Source organism: Stegostoma tigrinum, chromosome 4 (assembly GCF_030684315.1).
Source record: "Stegostoma tigrinum isolate sSteTig4 chromosome 4, sSteTig4.hap1, whole genome shotgun sequence".
NCBI classification, from domain to species: domain Eukaryota; kingdom Metazoa; phylum Chordata; class Chondrichthyes; order Orectolobiformes; family Stegostomatidae; genus Stegostoma; species Stegostoma tigrinum.
In genome coordinates, this window is record NC_081357.1 from 75376022 (window position 1) to 75396603 (window position 20582).

The 20582-nt window shown below is 39.1% G+C and overlaps 2 protein-coding genes across 17 annotated transcripts in view; one reads left to right on the forward strand and one right to left on the reverse strand.

Annotated features, from left to right (window-relative positions):
- Positions 1-9828, reverse strand: part of runx2a (RUNX family transcription factor 2a) — a 94067-nt gene extending 84239 nt beyond the window's left edge. For both annotated transcript variants that reach the window (XM_048530946.2, XM_048530945.2), the window contains exons 1-2: positions 9041-9828; positions 8076-8232 (exon numbers count right to left, since the gene is read on the reverse strand). In XM_048530946.2, the coding sequence (XP_048386903.1) occupies positions 8076-8232; positions 9041-9355 (472 nt within the window). In that variant the 5' untranslated portion in view covers positions 9356-9828. The remainder of the gene's footprint in view (positions 1-8075; positions 8233-9040) is intronic.
- Positions 1-20582, forward strand: part of supt3h (SPT3 homolog, SAGA and STAGA complex component) — a 637811-nt gene that overhangs the window by 25966 nt on the left and 591263 nt on the right. Inside the window, exons 1-5 of one of the 15 annotated variants that reach the window (XM_059645434.1) lie at positions 11272-11453; positions 12794-12824; positions 13134-13203; positions 14534-14615; positions 16493-16550. The exons of 1 other annotated variant lie outside the window; for it this stretch is intronic. In XM_059645434.1, coding sequence (XP_059501417.1) covers positions 14563-14615; positions 16493-16550 — 111 coding nt within the window. In that variant the 5' untranslated portion in view covers positions 11272-11453; positions 12794-12824; positions 13134-13203; positions 14534-14562. Of the gene's footprint in view, positions 1-11271; positions 11454-11721; positions 11900-12793; positions 12825-13133; positions 13204-14533; positions 14616-16492; positions 16551-18975; positions 19086-20582 lie in introns of those variants that run through there. 13 more of the 15 variants (XM_048530947.2, XM_048530949.2, XM_048530948.2 and 10 more) reach the window with 13 other exon arrangements.

Here is a 20582-nt window from a genome sequence, read left to right on the forward strand (position 1 = left end):
TCTGACAATGTGATCACATTTGACTGAACACAACATTTTGTTTATGTGGAAATGTGCAGGACAATTTTTAAGACATTGCCTATGCGAAGAGTTGTATTTGTGGTCGTGGAAAAAATGGACTTCTTTCTGATGGAAAGAGGTGAAAGCTTCAATCTTGTATTGATGGAAGTATTTCAGCTTTCAGTATATCAATCTAGAGGGAAACTGTTTCCTTTTAATCTTATTTAATAATAATAATAGAATAATTCTATAATCTGTCATTACTGGCATGTTACGATATACCACAGAAATATTTCTGCCATTTCAGAATGCCATGACTCACTATTTTACACATTAAAAGGTCCCTGTTTAAGCCCTTGTGGCTGAAAAACAATGTCTTATTCTCATGGTCTCGATTATTACTGTTCCTTCTGAAACAAGTGATTATTTTGTCATTGCTTGTACTTGATTCATTAAACTTGTTGTGCAATTCAAACTTCAAAATAGGCCCATTTTATGAAGTAGATATTTTTCAATACCCCTTCCTAATTCTGTCCAGAAACACTCCGTTTTATCCTTGTGAAAATTACATGTATTGTTTACACTCCTTACGTAATCTTCTTAGATTCATTTGACACTTTCTATCATTTTAAATCAACTTATTGGTATCTGAAGTCAGCTTTGTATCTATGTAATGTATCTATGTAATGTCAATGATGCTTGTGCGGATATAATAAAACCAGGAGTCTCAATAGCAGTGCAAACGTTTAAAAAGGAAAACATTATTTTTGGTGGCTGGGGTGACCAAGTGTATTGGAAAAATTTGTAGCAAACAAGAAACAAAAAAATTGGTCCTCTCCATCACTCTACTGAGTTCCTGGCCACTTGATTGCTTTGCTGGGCAGTATAGAACATACACTACAGTACATATTTTCCTGCAGATTGACTAGACCTAAACATTTCTATCGGCTTTGGCAAGTAGCTTAAGTATGACATTGTTGTGCTGTTGCAGGAAGTTGGCCACATAGTTGCAGTGGTTGGGGAATGCCCTGAAAGAAAAGTAACAAACTAACAGGATTGTAAATGTTCTTCAATAGAACATTAAGTATCCTCAAAAAGAAATTATTATAAAAGAAATATATGAGATATGTGCAACAAAATTCTAGCTATTCTATATAAATGCATTTAGGATGTCACCATGCACAGCAACCAGAAAAATGCTTCTCTTGACAAGGTATATTTTTGTGTGTCAACTTATTTTAACAAAAAAAAGTGAAAGGTGGTTTCACACTTGTTTCTAAAGATGTTACACACATAGAACAACAGAACAAGTATTCAGGAGGTGACAAGGTGCTTCAAAGCCAGTTAACCCACAAATATCCACTCCCTCCACCACCGATGCTCAGTAGCAGCAGTGTGTACTATCTACAATATGCACTTGATCCTCAGACAGCACATTCCAAACCCTTGACTACTTCCATCTAGAAAGACAAGGGCATCAGCCAGATGGAAACACCACCATCTCCAAGTTCCCCTTCAAGTCACTCACCATCCTGACTTGGAAATATACTGCCATTCCTTCACTGTTGCTGGGTCAAAATTGTCCCTAATAGCATTGTGGGTCAACCCACAGCAGGAGGACTGCAGTGGTTCAAGAAGGCAGCTCACCACTACTTTCTCAAGAACAATTATGGATGGGCAAAAAATGCTGGCCAGCCAACGACACCCACATCCCACAAATGAATAGAAGAAAATAATTACATTTTTGAGTGTGGCTACTGTTGCTTTGTAAACGGATCATGATAATACAGCCTGGTTTTTAATTTCAAAGTGCATCACCTTCATGAAAAAAATGCTTTATTTTTGTTTGTAAAGAAAATGGTTCAGGATCCTGTACTTGGGAGAGAGTAGGTGATAACTAGCTAAGATATCCCACTTTGTAGCTAAGATGCACAAGATCAAAGTTAAACGAACACAGAAATCTGAGGAGGTGTGTATGGAATTGGAGCACTTTACAGACATGTGATGAGATAAGGAAGTAAAAGGATTCAAGATAAGGTTGAGAATATTAAAGTTAGGGGTTTTGCAGATACTGGTGTTAAATCAACAAAGTCATTTTTATTTTTGTCTGATTACATTTCTATGAAAACCCATGACATGTCTTACCCTATTAATCATGGGGCACAAATGCAAGTTTCAATCGGACAGGTGAGCACTATGGCATAAAATATCATAAAATATAATAAAGTACGCAGTAAATTGTTATGAAGTATGGAAGTTGGAAAGCTGAACTAGAGAAGTTTTAAACTGTTGAGTTTGGGGACAATGATGTCAGAAGTGAAGTGTTTCAACAATAAATGTGCTGAGGCAGGGTGAGAGGCCAGTGAAGTGGAAATATAATGGACACGATAAATGGTTCAAAATTCAGATTACGGAAAAATAGAAGGTAGAGGGAGCAAAGACTTGCATTTAAAAAGCACCATTCATGACTGACTGTGTCCTAAGGTTTTTATAGTCAAATAAGTACTTTTAAAGCACAGTCATTCTTTTTCATGCGTACAGCAAACTCCCACCAAGAACAATGTGACAATGAATAGACAATTTGTTTCTGAGATGTTGAATAAGGGATAAATATTGGACAGGATTTCAGTCTTTTACATCTACTATAAAGATCAAACATGGTTTTGGTTTAACATTTCATATGAAAGGCAGTATTGTACTTCAGCCTTGGTTTTTGCGCTGAAGTTCTGGACACAGACTGGGACCTACAGTCAGGCAGCATTAGAGGAGCAGGTTAGTTGATGTTTTGGGTTGGAACCCTTCTTTAGTTAGGACCCTTTCTGAAGAAGGGCCCTGACCTGAAACACCTACTTTCCTGCTCCTCTAATGCTGCCTGGCCTGCTGTGTTCCTCCAGCTACATACTGTGTTACGTCTAACTCCAGCATCTGCAGTTCTTACTATCTCTGGGGCCTATAGTCTCCTGTTTTGGAGGTAAAGTGTTGTGGACTGAACAACGGCTCAACATGAGGCTGTAATCATTCAATTTCAATGAGAGACCGTAACCATGCATTAGTCAAAGTACAGAAGTTGTGGGACCATAGACAATAGGGAGGATTTTATCAACACATCTGAAGTCTTATCAACAGATCAGAGAACTAGTGTGGAATTCGCTTATCATTTCCATAGGGATAGCCATAGTAGTCACTGAAGGAGCCTACCCTGGGATTCAGCATCTTGAAAGCTGTAGTCCCACCTTTTGCGAACTGACAGCCAATCAAAGACTAGTAGTTCTCTACTGCAAACAGTAACACCTGAGGAACAGTGGCTGCTCCTGCTGCTAGTAATGCATCCTGCAGAGGTCACAAATTGTCAAGGGACCAAAGGCCAAAAGTAACTGAGGGCAAGATGGCAGATTGCAGGGGTGGGGATCACAGAGGGATGGGAAGTTTGGAGGTAAGTGCAAGACTAACTGCTAGTGGCCTGGACGATGTCCATAGTTGGTCCCTCAATGTGCCTGAAAATAAGGGATCACATCCACAGCCACCCCCCAATAAGAAGGTTCTTGGCAGACCCAATGATGCTGGCCGGATGGCCTTTGGAGGTGCTGGAAAGTTCTTTGGCTCCCATTTACTTTTCTCTCCATCACTACAGTTCAGTGGGCTCAGAGAAAATGGTATCATTAATGAGCCTAATTGCTATCTAGTTACCACTGGTCTACAACCCCATGCCTGTCCTTTCCACCAGCTGACTTATTCAGGGATTATTTTGCCTCTGCAGGGAGACTGACACAGGGCCTGATTAAATGGACCCAGCCACCAGGGTTCCTACCACAACATGCTACGTTAAATTCAGTTGTTTCATGTCAATATTAAACTGGAGGAACGTATGACTGATCTAACAGCATATGTAAACAAAAATTTGACAAGATGAAAGCAGTGGAAGTTTTGGGAAGTGTGGTGGAAAAGTATAGTTGAGAGTCACATGTTTGCACATGTGAAAGCTGATACCATGCCATCAAATGGTGTCGCCAAGAGGTTAGGCAGAGTCAATGTGATTTAGTGAAATGGAAGTCATGGTTGACTAACCTATTGGAATTCTTTAAAGAAGTAACACATGCTGTAGATAAAGGAATCTGTAGATGTACTGTACTTAGATTTCCAGAAGATAATTTTCTAAATTGTTGCATAGGTACCAGTGTTGTAGCTGTTCTGGGCCAGCATGGCACTCGGTGCAGCTAGTTCTGGAGCCCAAGTTTTCAGTACCACTGCTAGGATGTTGTTAGACCCATAGCCTTTGCTATTTCCAATGCTTCCAGGTATTTCGTAGCATCAGTTGGTGTGAATATAAATGATTGAAGACTGGCACCAATGAACATCATCCAAATGGTATAAATGGCTGGAATCTCACTGATTTGCTGGGCTCTCTTGCAATCAGAATGAGAATATTTGTAGAGTTTCCTCCTCCAGCTCATTGTTTAATTGCCCATCACCATTCAGCATTGCATAGGGCAAGACTGAAGAACTTTGATTTCATCCATTAGTTGTTGAATCACTTTACTCTGTACATTGCATGCTACTCCTACTGTTCAGTACACATTTGGTCTAGTGTAATATCTTCAACAGATTAGGTTGATTCTTAGGAAAGCCTAGAGCTACTCCAAGCATGTCCTCCTGCACTTCTAGCTGATGCGGGATTATTTCATTTCTTAACAGTAAAGGTAGAGTAAGCAATGTATGGGTAATGAGATTACAGATTGTAATTGAGTATACTTGTGTTGCTCAAAGCGCATACTAAATGCCCAGTTTGAGTTGCTAGATCTCTTCTGAACCTATCTCATTCCGCATGTTCTTAGTGCCATAAAACATGAAGGGGAATATCTTCAATTTGAAGATGGGATTTTGTCTGCACAAAAGCTTTGCAGTGACCATTCCTACCGATAATGTCACAAACAGACAAATTGGAATTAGATAGATGAGTAAGAGCAGCACACATTTAGGAATGGAGATGGAAACATTTGGTATATTAGCTATGAGGCATGATGCTGTGAGTATGACTATTTCAGGCTATTGCGTGATTACTCTGTAAGGGAACTTGCTCAATTTTGGCACTAGTCCCCTGACATTATTAAGAAGGATGTTGCACAGTGTGCCACTGATATTTCTAGTTCCCAGATTGAGATGGATCGTCCATACCATTTTATTCCTGTTAATTTTTCTAAAGTGGTTTGTACAGTTGACTGTCTTCTCAACCACTTCAAAAGGCAGATAAAAGTCAATTGCAATGTATAAATCTGGAATCACTTGTTGGTCAGACCTGATAAGGATGGCAGATTTATTTCCCTAAAGGGTGTTAGTGAACCAGATGGTTTATTTTGTGATAATAAGATAGTGTTATGGTCACTATGATGGAGACTAGCCGTATTTTAGAAAATCCTACACTAAGCAATTTAAATTCAACTGGCTACTGTGGTGGAATTTGAATCCATGTCATTAGCCTAGGTTATTAGCCTAAACATACTGCCATAGCACCAATCCTGGGAGCAGGGCAGTCATAGGTCAGACTATATTTTTTAATCCAGATAACTAGTACAAAACAGATTGCATGTTTACTCATTCATTTATTGTTTGTGTGACTTTGCTGACAGAAAATTACTTACTTAGGAATGGTTAAGTTCAAAAGTAATTATATGGTTCTTAAAAACACTTTAGGACATCGAGTGAGGGACCAGTGTCCAATGCAAATTCTGTAATCCAAGAATATAACAGTCTAAAACAAAAATATATTACATTTGTAATTCCTACATTATAAAGTGTCAATATCTCAAAAGTGCCTGTAAAACATCTTGGGATGCTCAGGGTCATGAAAGGTAAATAAACTGCAAGATTATCTTCTTTCTTACATTGATCGTTGGCTCTGCAGTGAACTGAAGAAGTTCACCTGGAATAGTACTGTTTTAAAATCTTTAAATTAACCACCTCAAAGGCACATAATTATTAATAATATCATTGCCAGAATATTTTTGTGAACCTGTTTAAATTTGACAAGGTCCTTGTTGATAGTTTAAGTTATCCATAATATCATTTAAAACCTGGTGAAGGCATTCATCCAAACAAAAGAACATTACTGACTTTGAAATGTAAATATATCTATGAAGATTGCATCTTTCTGTGTGACTACCCTACTCTTTAGAGTTAAGTGAATATCTGTTAATCATCTAAATATTTCAAAAAGTCTGTTATTTAATACTATGGAATGGCTGCACAATTTGTAAACTGCTTGGGGAGTATCAGAAAATTGAATGGATTATACGATCGAGCATCCTGTACCTTTCGAATGTTTATAAGGTAGATATGGAATTGTTAGTCATTTCCAATAGCAGTTAATGCAGTAATGCTTCAAGACAGGAAGAGGTGGGCGTTGTAAAGTGAGTCAATAAAACAGTCATCACTTTGCATCAATGCAGAACTTTGCATAAACCAATGAATGAATCAGAACAGACTGTTTCAAACTCTGTTACTCACAGTCATTTGCTGGATGTTAATATCTATGTTTGTTTAAAGGCCCATTGTTTTATAATTTCAAACCTTCTGTCTTCCTGTTTGACCTTTTCTTAAATTTCTGTTGTTGAAACGTTTTTGATTTTATGAGAGAGTTGCATTAACTTTCCTCAAATTTTCATTTAGCAAATATCTGCAAATGACTATCCAACTGACCTAATGTTGATTGTCCACTTTCCTATTTTTGTACTGGATCTTTTTTATTCTACTGCCAGTTAAGTTGTCTATGTTGGTCTGCTGTCTAAGATCAGTTAATAGGTAACTCAGGTTCTAAGTGACTGAATAGTTTGAATGCTTGTTTCCCTGTCCTTACACTGACTGGATCTGTTGGTGGTGGCTCAATGTAGAGTAGAATGCTCAATGTTCAGTAGAAATGGGCATCAATTAACGATCTTATCTCTTCCCCCCTCTCCTCTTGAACTGAATCTCACTAGACAAGTCTCGACTTAAAACCTCTTTTGTAGCTCTTCCTGCCTTTGGCACACTCGGAGCTGGAAACAAGCCGTCTGCTTCAAAGCAAACCAAGGGTTTGTTCCACGAAGATCATAAGAAAAAAAGGGTCAAGTCTGTTTGGACATAATTACACTTCATCAAAAGAAGCTTTCTTCATCTTCCATGCGTGAAAAGCCTGCAAGCAGTTAGCCTTTTTTTGAAAGGAAAAAAAAAGCTTTTTGGGAATGGAGCCAAGAGAAAAGCAAAACAGTAAAACTGGGTACACCACTCCTTTGTGATTTCTTTGAACTTTTTAAACAACTTTTTCAGGTATATGCAGTTTATGTGTTTGCATTGTGCATTGACTTTGGTTAATACGTTTCTTTTTACAGAAAACAAGAGACGTGGCACTCAATGTGAGTTTTAGAAACCCCCTTTTTTTCTCCCTTTTCATAAGGATTAATTTTAGAAAAGTGTTGGCGTGTAAGAGAAATCCTTCCGGCTATTAACTATATGTCTCTTTCAAGCGAAAAGAGAAAGCTGATCCAGTAAGGATTAACGTGGAATAAAAACTGTCAATTCGCTAATTTCTGAATTTCTGAAGAGGGTGATGTTTACAAAGATGTTGAACCTCAGAACGCAGATACATTTCAGCAATGGGCATCTGGAAAAAATGTCCTTGCAATTTTGTCCAGATTTTTCAGCTCATCTGACTAAACAATGTTTCCTTGTTGAAAGACGAGACGACAGTAAAATTAGCCGTCGAACACGGGAAAGGGACGGAGACAAAAAAAGCAGGAGAGCGAGGTTCCAAAATTTCGAGAAGTTGATACGATAAACAGGTGGAAAAGAACTTGACAAAAAAACAGCAGAAATAGGTGGAGTGCCAGGCAGATACATAGACCCTACAACCATTCTTTAAAATCGGATGCAGTTAACTTCTTTGAACAATAATTTCTATACCAGCATATATGCAGGATGGTGTCACGTTCCCGTGCCTCGGAAATACCACTTGGACCACACACGCAAGCACACACACATCATTACTTATAATGTGCAAACGCGGATAAATTATCCGGGAATTTAAACCAGGTAAATTACTGTACCCCTTCCACTTCGGCCCACGAAGCGCAAGTCATTGAAACGAGCCACTTGGTTCTTCATTACTGCCGAGGCGTTGCGGAGTTCGGCGGAATAATTCTCGTCATTGCCGGCCATAACGGTGACCACAGTGCCGTCAGGAACATCCCCCAAGGCTACCACCTGTCAGAGGGGAAAGCACAGCGTCAATACACTGGGTTCGCTACCGCCCATGGCGAACGACCTGGTTGTCTCCAAGAACAGTCGCTTTGCTTAAGCAACACATTTAAGCATTTGCTAAAGAACTCTCATAAAGGTGGATATTGTCCAGTCATTTTACAGATGGTACAGTTGTTCCATCTCCCCTTATACGTTGAAAGCTAAACAAAAAGACATTGACTTAGCTCTGTGAAAAATTTTATTGTGAAGATTAAAACAAAAAGTCGATATGGTTTGCAGGAAAATATGCGAACTGTCCCAGCTGTACCATTCAATCCCCATGACTGTTTATCATTACAGTAAACCCTTATTTAGGCGTATAGGGAATTAGTTTGAAGCGTACATTCTGCTCTTTGTAAAGGAGCTGGAGTGACCGGGTGTACTACCAAGTTGCTATTAGTTAAGTTACTTTGTTTGTTGTTGGACATATTTATGTAACAATCACTAAAAGCTAAAAATTCAAGAAATGATCCACGTACTGTCCTCTGACATAGGTTTGTCTGTACTGTGTGCCATAATGTAACAGCAGAGAAATGCTGCATATTCACCGTTTTGTCGTCTAACTCTGTCTAAGTACAAACTATAGAAAGATATAACTAAAATGCTATAAATTCTAAAAAAATTACCATAAATACGCACTAAAAGCGGCAAAAAAATTTACATTCACTCCAATGTGCCGAAAATCCATATCTTCACTTTTTTACCGCTTGGTTTTGTTTCCAGTACTTTATTCCTACTCTGGACGAACTCTTAAAATAAACTTTTTTTTTACCTTGAATGCCACGGGCAGCGTTTTATTACACCTCCAGTGGGATGGTAGGACAGAGCAGAGGAAGTTAGGGCTGTCAGTCCGGACCAGCTCTGCTGGATGATCGGCAATGATATCCACCATGGTTCGGTTCTCATGGGGCCGGATCAGAGACCTGCCGAGCGCTGCCGCCGCTGCTGCCCCGGCTGTTCCCACTCCGGGCCCGGGCTCCTGGTGAGGGACCATCCCGCTCACATCGCTCATCTTTCCCGATGCTGGTAATGTGGTGGACGGTGGAGTAAAACGCCGGCTCGTAGTGGGATCTACGGGAATACGCATCACAACACTTTGATTAGGGGCTTACAGTAGCCACAAATAGTCAATCTGTCCAATTAATGCCAGCTATTGTCACTCAATCCAGTCCAGTTTCTTTATTTTGTTTCGTTTTTTCTCCTTTTAAATAAAGAAGTTTTTTTTCAGGAAGGCCACTTATTCCTCCTGCAACTATTAATATATTCCAAATGTATGTCTTTGGGGAGAAAATTTCTAATCCAACTTGTGGTCAAGGCGATCAAGAGGGGGGAAAGCCACAGTTTCCAACTGGTGGTTTCACGGAGGTTGGGATTATAAAGCAAGTTTGTGGTCATGAAAAAAGTGAGCGATGATGAGACATCAAAGAGCACGTGGTGGCTGTAGGAGTCATACACGAATTTAAAAAACACTGTATTCCCTTGTAAGACGAGAGGCCGAGACGATCTCGCTGGTATTTTCCAAATCCGATTCTCGTCCCAAATATATACATGAAAGTATATTTTGATCCTCGCTGCTGGGGAAATAATTTTCAGGGAACGGCTGTAGATTGCACACTAAAACATATCTTTGAATGAATGAGTTATAAAGCATGCCCCCCCCCCCCCGCCAAGAGTAAGGCTTTGCTAAAAAAAATGCACTATGAAAATCATTTACATATCCAATCGTAAAAAGTGCAAACGCCTACTTGTTATGATCCGAGCCTATCAAAGCCCTCAGATGGTTTCTTCATAGCTTATTTCCTCAAAAAGTGTTAGGAGGCAGCCGACTTCCAGTTTCTGTTGTGGTTTTGCTTAGGTCTTAAAGTTCTGCGACTGAGTTCATTTCGATATGTGTTCAAATGTTTGCACAACACTGTAAATCGCTTCTAAATGCTACACGCAGCCTGCGCAACAGTGCCACTGTGGGTTAATTTTATTGAAATTATTTACGAAACATGAATGAGAGGACGAGAGCGCATTGGGCTTGGAACGAATCGAATCTCAGCCTGTTAACTGATTGCTGTAAATTAGCGGTAAACCCAACGATAACTTTCAAACGCACAAAAGCTACTTGAATTTGAGTGAGGAAGCAATTATTTAGCCAGTCAGTAATCTGGCACCGGCATCGCTCTTGTTAAACCAACTTCAAACGACGTGCTTTTCAGAAGTATTCATCAAAGGGACATGATATATGACATGCAACGTTATGTCAAAATGTTATATTCGATACACTCATTACACGGATTGACTAATAAGGCTTTGGCTTCTCTCCAGATAACTATGTACGAAATTCAATCATAATAATCTGCAACGTTACATTTAGCGATTAGCAAAGCTAAACAGGGCATATGTCAGAGACTGCACAATGAAGAGCGATGACTGCTGAACACGACTGCTACACGATCCCGTTTATTGTAGTTGAAAAGAATCTTCAATAAAATTACATGCTTTTTTTTGCATTTGGTAAACTTTTTTCCCAGTCCGAAAGGAGCCCTGGTCAAGGCGTGGGTACGTTTTCTTTAAATATATAGTGTTAAACTATTTAGGTAACTTTAATTGCCTCAATAGAGTATGTGCTGAGGGAACAACTGGATTATAAACACACCGTGGGATGGATGGTTAGCAGTCAGTTGATGTTGCAAAACTGCCAACGCACCATACCAACACGCTACACCAGAGCTCACAAATCCTAACGAAAACCCCCCGCTGACTCCCATTTGTTTCGGATTTCCACGCACGCGTCTTGAAGTGCCACGCACGCTTTGACTGACATGGCGAACATCCACTGAGCGATGGAACAGCGCCTAGGCAACCGCGAATCATAGGCGGACGGATAACCAATCAGCGCCAATGAGGGGCAGGCAGCGCTCGCGCTAACCCCTCTTGTAAATCCATCTCGGCGCCGCTGGAAGTTGTAGTTCCTATTCCACGGAGACAGGAACCACGGACTACAACTTTTCAGCGTGCGCCTCGAACTGCGACTGCGTGGATGTGAGTGGGCCGGAAGTCTTGGTTTTACGCGCGAGGAGTTGTCAGTGGACTGGAGGAGAGAAACAAACAGAGATCAGTGAGACAGTTTACAAGGCCAATTCCTTCTGGTGCTGGCTAATTGTTTACTTATTGGGGATTTGCTCACTAAAACAAAAGTGAGTAGAATATTTGGGGCAGCTTTTGTGCCACAGGCCCGCATTTTCAATTTGATATCTTTTAGCAGGATCCTGCATCCCTTAATCTAGTTTGTACGTTTCTCGTTAAGTGACACAGGGCAGACTTGAGGTAGAAGGGGAAAGAGGACGGGATGAGTTTGTCGCCGCACGGCGGCTGAAAACATTTTGGTTTTAAAGTGGGTGGTGCGTTCCGTTTCCGCTGCCTAATCCTCACACGTGTAGCCTAACCGACCCAACCGTGTGGCCAGTATCATCTACAGACCGCCCCCCGCTTCGTTAGTGTGGCTAACATATTCTCCTCTCTCCCTCTCTTCCCTGGTCCCCTTTTCTCCCCCCAGCATCTTATCTACTTTTCCCTTCGTCGCATGCACCCACTGCTGCCCAGTACAGCCGGTTCTTCCGTGCCAACCATCTTCCAGTGAACGGTTGGTATTTTCAATCCCACCCCACGCCCACCAGGACAGCGAGTGGCTCCAAACCACCGACTCCGAGTGCGGCCCATAGCCCCTCCCCTCCCGAATGCCCTCAGAGCGAGTGAACAGTATCTTCATCATCCAGTACACCGAACATCCCACCACCAACCAACTTCTCATCTCTCGGAGCTGCTAGCAGATCCCCCCACCTTACCGTGTCTCATTGTGGCTAGTGTTCACTCCCCTCGCTCTCTACACCCAGGGATGTGCAGGCCAGGTGGATTAGCTATGGTAGTTGGGGGTGGGGTGGGGTGGTTTTGGTGATAGACTGGGATGTCCTTTGGAGACTTGGTGCAAACTCGATGTGTCGAATTGCCTCTTTCTGCATCACAGGGATTCTATGATTTTAACTCAACTTAACCATTTCCCATCGCAGCCAGTACCTCTCACATGAATCTCCACCTTTGTTGCCATTATTCTCCCAGTGCAGCTAACATCCTCCTGGAACCACCCCTTAGCGCAGCGATTATCCACCCTCTGCCTCTCTTCAACACTCTGCCCCAGAAGGCAGTGGAGGCCAAGTCTCTGGGTACTTTCAAGAAAGAGCTCTTAAAGATAGTGGAATCAAGGGTTATGGGGATAAGGCAGGAACAGGATACTGATTGTGGATGATCAGCCATGATCATAATGAATGGTGGTGCTGACTTGAAGGGCCGAATGGCCTACTTCTGCACCTATTGTCTATTGTTTAACACCTTGTACCACATTCTAGTTGCTGCCAGAACTCTGCCATGCCTTTCTTGTGGCCAGTGTCCTTGCCTTACCTTCCAGCTCAGCTAACAGTGACTGGACTCACATGATGCAAAACATATTGCTCATTTTTAATTATTTCTCCTTTTGCTTTAGGATCTCCTATTCCAAGCATCTCTGTGGTGAGGTAAGTACGGTAACCTGCCTCAGATTAGTGCTTATATATAAGTAGCATCTAATAGGAACTGTAAAATTCCCTGACACCACTTGATAATAATAGGTGGAGGGATGGGGTAGGGGAAATAAAAAAAGCCATGCTTGTTATCACTAGTATTATTGAATATTTACATACTGAGTTTCTACCAGCGAACAAAGATTGTGGATATGGACTGGCAATAGGCATTTGATAACATTAGAACAACATTAGATGGTGGGCAGATAAATGATAGATTAAATTTAATACAGAGAAATTTGAAGTGATTCATTCTTCCTACAGAAATGATGTGAGACAGTACAGACTAAAGGATACAACTGCAAACAGGGCACAGGAACAGAGAGACCTAGGGGTATGTATGCACAAGTCTTATGGGTAAAAGGGCAGGTTGAGGAAATAGTTAATGAAACGTGGGGTGTGGGCTTTACATATAAAAAATACAAAAATAAACAAATAACCTCTGTAAAACACTGGTTTGGACCTTAACTATATTATTATCTCCAACATTAGCCACCATGCATTAGGTGTCATTAGAGGGATGTAGGAAAGACTTGTAAGAATAATTGCAAGGACTTGGAACTTCAGAGTTGGTAGATTGGGGAATCTGTTCAATCTCATTGGACAAGAAAAGATTGAAGATACCTGATAGTGGCTTTGAAAATTGCGAGGGGTCTGGATAGAATAAATAAAGGAAAATATGTTCCCAGCTTTTCCAGTAACTTCTGTTTTTGTTCCTGATTTACAGCATCCGCAGCTCTTTCCGTTTTTACAAAATAGGCAGACGTGACATGAAATATACCACAGAAATATCAATTAGTTTTGATGAGGATTGAATAGAAACAATATAAATTAAACAATGTAATTTTAGAGAGGATACATGAATGTAGGAGCCTTGGAATGCATTACACAAGTCTTTGATGTTAGAGTAAGTTGAGAAAGTTACTCAAAAGCTGCACATGGTCCTGACCGTTATTGATACATAGTATACAAAAGCAAGGATGTTATGACTCTTTAAAAAATACTGTGCACAGCCTCAACTGGAGAATTATGCTTTATTTTTGGTACGAGACTTTAGATTGGATGTTAAACTCCTAGGCTGTGGAGATGAGTGAATAGGATGTTAGCAGGGATGACAAACTTGACTACTGTGTCATGATTACAGGACTTGGGATGTTCTCATTAGAACAGAGAAAGCTAAGAGGACAATGAATGAGATGTTCAAAATCATGGACACTGTTGATCTAAGTAACAAACCAGTTGGATTTATCAAAGTTTTCCTGGCTGCAGGTAAAGCTGGGGCATAGCGAGACTACGTGAGTTGCTGTTGCAGAAAATTGGCACAGAAATGACAGGCTGAGCTGTAACCATTCTATGATAGAGTAAATAAGGCAAATAGTTTCAGAGCCTACAGACTTAAAATAACTTGTGAAAGAGGCAGTAGTGACGTGAAGGAGAAAATGTGGCAGGTAATGATCTTGAATGTACTCGCTGAAAGGAAGGTTGAAGAATATTCTCCATTCATTTTGAAGAGTTTTGAAGAAATGGTTGTGGGGGAAAAATGCAGAAATTGCGGCTGAGTGAGACTGTTTGGATAACGGTCAAAAATATCCCATGTATTCTGTATCATTTTATGAATGCTAATTGAAACTAGCTTTACAACTGTGCTTCTCCTGAAAAAACAGCACACTTGAGGACTTAAAAGAGGAAGATAATGCCTAACCAAACTTCACAATATTTAAGTGACATCCCACTTGGACTATGGAGGTAAGAAACAACACCCCCCATCCCCCAATTGCAATGTAGCTAGATTTTCAAAAGACATTGGACAATATCCCCTGTGAATATATATCAGTTGAACTAGAAAGTGTTGATGATAAATCAGATGAAGTGTAGACAGCAGTTGGACCTGCTATATTTTTATTAGGGGGGTTGGTGCATTTTCTCCAAGGATTTCATGCTGAGGCCACCACCATTTCTCATTTGCATAAATAGTTCTGATTTCTTAACTCAAAGCAAAATGGTTGTTTTTCTCTGTGCCTGTACACGATATTGGTTAGGCCACCTTTTGAATATTGAGTTCGATTCTGGTCTCCTGCCATAGGAAATATGTTGTTGGACTTGAAAGGGTGTTATCGGGTTTGAAAGGTTTGGGCTATAGGGAGAGACTGAATAGGCTGGGGCTATTTTCTCTGGACCATTGGAGGTTGAGGGGTGACCTTATAGGGAATTATAAAATCAATAGGGGCATAGATAGGGTGAGGAGTAGCCAAGGTTGTTTTCCCAGGGTAGGGGAGTCCAAAACTAGAGAGCATAGGTTTAAGGTGAGAGGGGGAAGATTTAAAAGGGATCTAAGGGGCAACTTTTTCACACAGGGTATTGCATGAATGGAATGAGCTGTCGGAGAAAGTGGTGGAGGCGGTACAGTTACAACATTTAAAAGGCATCTGGATGGGCACATAAATAGGAAGGGTTTAGAGGGCTGTGGGCCAAATGCTAGCAAGTGGAACTAGGTTAATCTAGGATATATGGTTGGTACGGATGAGTTGGACTGAAGGGTCTGTTTCCAAGATGTACAACTCTGATTCTCTGACTCTAAGGGCAATGGAATTGAAGGAAGCATTCAAAAGTAAAAGTTGGCAAAATGCACACGTAGATGAGGGACATTGAATGTAGACGGGAGTGTAATGTTGTGGAAAAAATTCTAATAATTTATTGTTCAGAAATGTTATTACATATCCTTGGAATGGGTGGGACTTGAACCTGGTTCTCAATTTAGAAAGAACATTCATTTTGTAGAGGCAGTTTTTTTTACAATAGTATGGGAAGATGCTTGTATTTTAGATTGAACTGTAGAATTAGGACAAGGAGGGAATAGGGTTAAACTATCAAAGTAACTTGTATTATCACAAAGTTCTTGATGTGGAGAGTGCTAGATAATTGAAACGGATTTCCAGATGTATTAATTGGAAGTGAAAATCTTGGATACATTACATAATTATTCCTGTATTGTTTAATTTTCTTCCTCATCTTTGATTCTGTTTCAAAGAAAAATGGGAGATAAACATGTTAAGAAGTATGAAAACGCTCGCAAAGGAAATAGAGATTTTGAGTACATGTGAATTATGTTGATATGAATTAGGGCTGAAGAGGTTGATTTTTTTTTTAATTGAGCAGAAGGGAACACCGAGATGGTTAATCAATAATTTGCTTTAGTTTTTACAGAGGAATGTCTTAAGACAAGACTGATGAGCCGCAAGATAAATATTTAAAATAACCTATTTAAAATGTTAACATGCTAGAAGTAGATGATATATCTCCAAGAATGTTAAGATTGAAGTTGTCTCTGCACTGTCCCATCACCACTAGATCTGGTAGAACATAGTTAGGTATATCTTTGAATATTCAGTTTCAGCATCAAACTCTTAATACCAAACTTCAACTATCCAACTTTAATTTACATTACCTGCTGAACCTAACCTTCTAGTTCACTGATTAGAATAGATTGAGGATATTTTAGGTGAGTGGTGTTAGACTATTAGTTGTCATATAGGAGCTTCCACTGATGCAGGAGTGACTGGTCATTTTCTGTGCTAAAATCTATATTAGTTATCTGACAAATTTTTTAAAAAAATGTATTCCAGATATGGACATTGCTGGCTGGACCAGCATTTATTGCCCATTCTACTTGCACTTGAGAAGGTAAGTTCTTCTTAAGTAAAACCCCCTGCATCTTGTCAACTACCTTGATTGAAAAAGTTTGAAATAACAGATAAATACTCTACCCACATAAATTATTCACGTTAATAGTAGTCCTTTGGAGACAAGTACATTTTACAGTGGACTAATATTATCTGTAAAACTGACCTGATTGATCAGTGAGCACCTTCCAGTTAAACATGCAGGAAGCCTTTTGTGTCGGCTTTTTTGAGAAGAAACTCTGGACGTTTGTGTCTGAAAGGGGTGAAAGTTATATTAAAAATATGAATTTGTAAGTCTGCTTTACCGTTTTGAAACTTATTCAGTTGCTGCATTTTGTTGTGTAGTGCAGCAATTGACACAACCTAAATATGATTTCGACTTAAATTCCTTGTTTTGTAGGTTTCAAATTAAGTTGCAAACAACGGAGAGTAACCATTCATTCCAACTGTTGTATTTCAGTCAGCAAACTTCAGTTATATTCTGGTGATTTTAATGACCTGGTCCAATTGTCTTCACTGTCTTCCAGTGTTACTGTCTAACCCAGGCCAATAATTCTGTAGAAGTGAAATTCTCTGTTACTTTAAAGTATATGAACTTGCTTTTCATCACTTAAAGTCTTGTTTTGGGTATGGTCATCAGAAATATTCTAAAGGAGAATACAGATAAAGTTTAATCTTTTCAATTAATATGTATGGCACTACATTTTCTCAGAAACTCGTAGCATTAAAAAAATTTTAAAAATGTAATCGAATATACTGTTGCATTTTGCATCTTCAAACCTTTAAAACTGATATTCTTATTATAAATTGATCATTTTTCTTAGTGGCGTGTTGCCCCTCCCTTTCTATTCAATGTTCTGTTAACCTTTATTGTCAAATCTAAAGTATGCTGTTCAGAATTTTCCGAAAAGAAGGTTTATGTAAAAGATTGTCAGTGTACAGCAGATTCAATTTTTGTTTGTAGCTTGAAGTGGATACATGCTTTCGAATGGACTACTGTAGTTGTGTGTTGTCTCCATATTGAACACTTAACAGAAATTCTAAATTCTACCATCTACTAAATCTGTTCCACATGCAAATATAATAAAATCCAACTTGTGGAACATGGTGTCGTTTAACAAGCATTCGCAAAATTTATAAGCCAGAAATTACAATGTTGGAGCATTCTAATTGTTGGGAGCTAGTAACATCCAACTTCTGAGAAATGATCGCGAATAGGTACAATTGAAATGGGTTGTGGGCTGATGTCCCACTAACTCCGTAGGTGTGTAATAAAATCTTTTGAACAAGTTGATGAGAGAAATAGATTAATAAATAAAAATCAAGAACATTAGGTAGTTAAGGAAAATTGTGGAAACATTAAAAGATATGAAATGATTGAAAATGGTCTGATCATCTGTAGCTGAGAGAGTACAGATGTGGCGTGTTGCATGTTGGAGGTTAACTGCTAGGGAAGATTACAGGAAGGCCTGTGAGATAGAAGGTTTCAGTGATGAGAGACATAAACATAGTAGAATTGGAAAAGGAATGGGCGATTGACGGAAGAAGGTGGAGAAGGTGATCACCCAGTATTGTGCCCCCACATAAAATATAGGAAATTGAAAGAAGCAGATATTGATTCTGTGATTAATTGAGGACATTGCGAAGATGAATTCATGATTAGCCGCTCTTGATGTGAGGAAAAGTTGTGGAAAGCATAATCTTAATCATCCGTATATGCACCACTTACTGGAGATGTTGTTTAAAGTTTGCTTTAATATCAAATTTAGGAAAAATTATTTTCGCATGTAGTTGATGTTGTTACACCTTTGAAAGCAATGTCCGAAGTTGAAGTGCTCGGGTATCCTGTTCAGATTTCATCTGGAGACAGTTCTAATTACTGCCTAAGAAACCAAAAAGCATTTTCTCTGTGATGCAATTTCATTCACAAAAAAAATGCGGTTAAGCGGTCAATAATGAAGTAAAACAAATTAACTTTGGGTTAATGAACAAAAACTTTCTTTGGGCCACCTTCTAGCATTGGTATTTCTATTGTGGTACTACTTGTATTACTGATTATTCAATTTTCCATGCATTCTTTTCAAGGCAAATTTGCTGTTCGATGAAATCTTTTACATGCATGGATTCATTGTGTTTATGAATGTTACAAGTAAGAATACATCACAAGAGAATCTTAATAATTTTGTATTTGATGTTTTCTGGGTCTAAAAACTTGGAAACAATGTTGATTAGTGAAATTATGCCAGACTAGGGTGAAAGTATTATTTTAAGTGTCAACATCTACTAAAAGTGTTGCATGTTTATGGGATGTGATTAGGCCAACATTTCTTTTCAGCTAAAATATCTTGGTTTATACTAAAATTCTACTAAAATTAATGGAAAAAGAAAACTATCTCAAAGCACTCAATAATATCCGTTATTTGCAGAATACATTTGAAATTTAAGTATAAATTGACAGAACAACGCTTCAGCTGAAATGCTTCAATTCGATCGTTTTTTATTCCTTTTGGAACATGTGAGGAGCTCACCACAGTTTGTAAGTTATTTTATTGACTGGGTTCAGTACTTTCTCTGACAGCCCACTAGCTAAAATAGACCGCAAGGATTAAATCATATTAAAAAAAGAAACATTCTGAATATAAGGATGCTAAAGATTAGTAATGTTGTGAAGATTTTTTTTTAAACCAATTGTATTTGATTTTAATTTAAGTATGTGTGGAATAGATTTTAAAATATGCTGGGGCCCATATTGGTACAGCACTTTATCTGCAAATTGTATTCCTTTTGGATTATAGGATGAATGTTGTACAAGTTCGAAGAATTTTTAAAGCTTTCCAAGAAGAAAATATTCAAACTTGTGTTTGATTTTCTCAGCATTTTGAGATCTACTTTTACTGTTGATTTGTTTATCTGCGATTGAAAAGTAAAAAGGTTAATTGATTATAATTTTCATGCCAGTTTTGTTTTTGCAGTTGCCATTATCTTGTGATTCCATATATCGTGCATCATCATAAGACTATACATTTATTTATCATAAATATTTCCTTTACTAATTTGTTTCAGAAACTTTGTTTATTTATTTTGGGTTATAAACTAATTTAACTTGTAGTAATACTTGTGTAAACATTTTAAAAGGTGTGTGCTGTTGGATCTTTTCAAAAATATTGTTTTGGAAGTGAGTAGGGCATAAGTGAAAGATTGCTTATTGTTACTATTTGATTTGTCAGTGAACTATATGCTACCTAATTAAAGTGGTAAATTCAACTAATCTACAGATCTCAGTGATGTTCTGTGCGCCCAAGTTCGAATCCCGCTGCAGAGGATGGTGGCATTTGCATTAAGAGCCGATTGAACACAAATCTGTTATCAAAATAAAAATGGAAAGAAATACAGATGCTGTAAATCAGGAGCAAGACTAGAAGTTGTTGGAAAAGTTTAGCAGGTCTGGCAGCATCTGTTTTTTTAAAACAAAATCAGTTAATGATTCAGGCCTGAGGAAAGGTCACAAAATGTTAACTCAGATTTTTCTCCCCATATGTTGCCAGACCTGCTGAGCTTTTCCAGCAACTTATGAATCTGCTGCTGATTGTTGGAAAAGCCCATCTGGTTCACCAGTGTTCTTTTGGGAAGAAAACTGCCATCTGGGGAATTAGGAATTGGCCTGGCCAGAATGAAATTTTTTAAAAACCTGTTTCTTATTGTAATTCAGTGTTTAACAGTTCAGCTTGTTTCAGGAGGTTAAGTTATTCTTTAGCTTTTATTTTCCTATTTTCTTCATTATTGCTTTTCACTGGGCGCAGGCCTCTTGTGCTTCCTGGTTTTTGAGTTGCAGGTGCTATAGACTACGCAGCTTCTATAAGATACAGTGCAGATGCTGGAGAATCCAAGATGACAAAGTGTGGAGCTGGATGAACACAGCAAGCCAAGCAGCATCTCAGGAGCACAAAAGCTGATGTTTCGGGCCTAGACCCTTCATCAGAGAGGGAGATGGGGAGAGGGAACTGGAATAAATAGGGAGAGAGGGGGAGGCGGA